The sequence below is a fragment of the Charadrius vociferus genome, unplaced genomic scaffold, assembly GCF_000708025.1.
Source record: "Charadrius vociferus isolate BGI_N301 unplaced genomic scaffold, ASM70802v2 scaffold55, whole genome shotgun sequence".
In the NCBI taxonomy this organism is placed as follows: Eukaryota; Metazoa; Chordata; class Aves; order Charadriiformes; family Charadriidae; genus Charadrius; species Charadrius vociferus.
In genome coordinates this window covers 4,254,680-4,257,653 of record NW_009648444.1, presented here as the reverse complement: position 1 = coordinate 4,257,653, position 2,974 = coordinate 4,254,680, and the positions used below count along the sequence as shown (strand labels likewise).

The window sequence follows — 2,974 nt, the reverse complement described above, 5'->3', positions numbered from 1 at the left end:
CCTTTCCGGAGCCGGCACAGGAGCGAGAGGAGCCCCACGCGTTGTCGTTTACGGTGCGTTAACTGTGCTCTGAGGTGCCTGTTAGCACCTTGTAACTACTCGCTATAATTAGCGACATCAATTTCATCCTGCCGAGCACTCGGGTGCTGCTCCAGTACAGCACCGCAGGAGGAGGAGTGCAGTTAATGGTGGTCTGACCAACATTTCTAATCTGGGTCAACACCTTTCAGCTACAGTGCTGCAGCAGAAATTGTCACCCGAAAGAGGTTATGGAAACAGACAGGCCTGTGCAATGCAGAAGCATCTTTATTTGAAGTATTTCAGTGCAGCTCTGGAAGGCCTGGTGCTCACTGCCCCAGCCAGGGGACCCCCTTCTGCCTTACCAAAAGCCCGCGGGATCCCTTTGCCCAGCAAGGGGCAGCCCTTGGCTGCAAGGAGTGAACCTGCAGAGATCTGGAGAAGCACAGCTAAGGGACCCCTGTTAAACTACTGCTACTGAGGATGCTACTTTGTTCGGCAGAAGTTAAAACTGTAACTTCAACACTACACCCTTAAACTCCAGTTGTGTAGGTTGATCCCCCCCCCATCACTATATGCTTTCCCAGTCAGACCCCTGCCACCTGCAGAGGTAAAGCCCACCCTGAAACAGCCACAATGAGACAGCTCTATGTGACTGCTACCTCCTCCTGGAAGTTCACAGCCTCTGAGCCAGCACAGGCTGCTGCAGTACAGCCCCTGCCTTCATGGGTGTCCCTCCATGGCCTTTTAGAAGAAACAGTGAGAGGGGTCAAGCTCTGCCACACAGAAAATCAACTAAAGCTGTGGATTTTCAACATCCATTCAGTTGCCCTTCCTCCTCCTCCACAACAGATCCCTTCCCTCTGCGAAGGCTGACATCAAGTAAAACTGGCCTTAAATAGCACCAGCCTCACACGTGCCCTGCTAAAGGCACCTGTCACACTGCACAGCTGGCTCACTCAGCAAGAACATAACTTTGCAGGGTAAGACCCACGTGCCATTTCACTTGATGGTATTTACCAAACACAGTACTATAGGACTATTTTTGCTAGATATCCCGAGCACAGCTGGCAGCAGGATTGTCAGAATTCTTGGAACAACTCTTGGAGAGCTGCGTAGTTGAGACCAAGTATTTTTCACCTAGTGGACAAGAGACACTCAGTCTTCATATAACATTTATTGAATAGTTCCACTCTAGTGGATGAAAAGTCTGTACAAACCCAAACATTTCCTTTACTTAAACCAATCTAAAAACAGTCAGCTCAATCAAAACCCACTACAAATACAATAGCTTCTTTGAAGCCATGGTAACACTTAAATACGGTTAAGACTTCAATGCAGAAATTTGGTTTGTTAGAAAGCTCAAGGGAGCTTTAGCTTCTCAAAGTTACAAAAAGGCAAAATTGTGTTTCACAGATACAGTCCACTGGAATCACCAACACTGGACAATTAAGTACTTGAGTCCTGAGATAACAAGGAATCCTGGTATCCTTTAGACAGTTTTCTGTTGTCCTTTCTTTCCAATGAGAGACTTGTGGATATGCGGTATTACACCTAAGAAAGAACAACAATTAAGACCATGTTATTTCTCTTCAACAGTTTTCCTAAACTTTGCACTTCAAATAAAATGACAGCATTAAGCAACCTCTAGTCTGTTATAGAGTTCTTGCCACCCCAACACATCACAGTTAGCAAGCAATTTACATACCACCACCAGCAATTGTTGCCTTAATGAGAGAGTCCAGTTCTTCATCTCCTCTAATTGCAAGCTGCAAGTGACGGGGAGTGATACGCTTCACCTTCAAGTCTTTGGATGCATTTCCTGCCAGCTCAAGAACCTGAGGACAAGATAATTTTTAAACTGAGTTACACAAGTCAAGAGAGACCAATTGCACAGCCTTAGCTATTTTATTCTCTACACCAGATACACTATTAGTGACACCAAGACAGCAAGCAACACCTCTTTTGAAAGGGTTCCTCCTTTGGAGCTCCACATTTGGTTTTCCCCAAGAACAGAATAAGTGTTTTACAAAATACTTTATAAATTTCATAAAATACTTCACACTCCCAACTTTCCTGTAAGTCTCAGCTATTTGATCTGCACAAAATGCGGAGCAGAAGGTCCCATGCATATTTCACGGTCTCCTGATGATGCACGCACTTGAAACTGGCTCAAAGCAAGTGAAGAGTTCACAGCTTAGTCCAAATTGCCAAAATACAGTGGGATCTGGTCACTATGCCATTTCAGAGCTGACCAACTTGCTTGCACCCCTTGCAGGAGCTTTACCTCAGCTGTCAAGTACTCCAGGATCGCAGCACTATACACAGCAGCTGTGGCTCCTACACGCCCATGGCTGGTAGTCCTAGACTTCAGGTGCCTGTGGATGCGGCCAACAGGGAACTGGAAAAATATCAGAAGTATGAATAGGCTGTGACAACAGAGACAGAAGAAGAAAGCTACTACTCTAAACCACATGCTGGGCAACAGAATCCCAGTGGCAAATGTACAACTGGTACAAGACTACATTTCAATACTTGAGAATCCGGCTAAGGCCGGATGTATGTGTATGCCAAGTTCACATCAGCAACTTCACAATTCTAACTACAAGCAGCAGCAACACCCACAAGGGAATTCTCTTCCCTCCTGCACAGATATGCAAAAGGTCTAAAAATAGCCAAGCCAGACATTAACACACTCCAGGATCCCACGGATCCTTACACCATTCTGGACAACAGACAGACAACAAACTGTGCAGATTTCACAAGGTACAGCCAACCAAGAAATAGAAAGCCAACTCACACCTCAGTCCCTGCTCACCTGCAATCCAGCCCGCTGAGAACGGGACACTGCTTTGGTCTTGGTCTTCCCAGAGTCCTTCCCAGCTTTACCACCAGCCTAGCAGAGAGAAGAGATGTGTCAGAGCTGGCGCTACGCCCGCCATCCCTCCCCGCCCCC

At 46.6% G+C, this 2,974-nt stretch overlaps 1 protein-coding gene across 1 annotated transcript in view; it reads right to left on the bottom strand.

Annotated features, from left to right (window-relative positions):
* Positions 1-1,176: 1,176 nt before the first annotated feature.
* Positions 1,177-2,974, bottom strand: part of LOC104286889 (histone H2A.Z) — a 3,480-nt gene continuing 1,682 nt past the window's right edge. Inside the window, exons 2-5 of the mRNA XM_009885533.1 lie at positions 2,837-2,914; positions 2,306-2,419; positions 1,727-1,856; positions 1,177-1,572 (exon numbers count right to left, since the gene is read on the bottom strand). Of these exons, the coding sequence (XP_009883835.1) occupies positions 1,511-1,572; positions 1,727-1,856; positions 2,306-2,419; positions 2,837-2,914 (384 nt within the window). The 3' untranslated portion in view covers positions 1,177-1,510. The remainder of the gene's footprint in view (positions 1,573-1,726; positions 1,857-2,305; positions 2,420-2,836; positions 2,915-2,974) is intronic.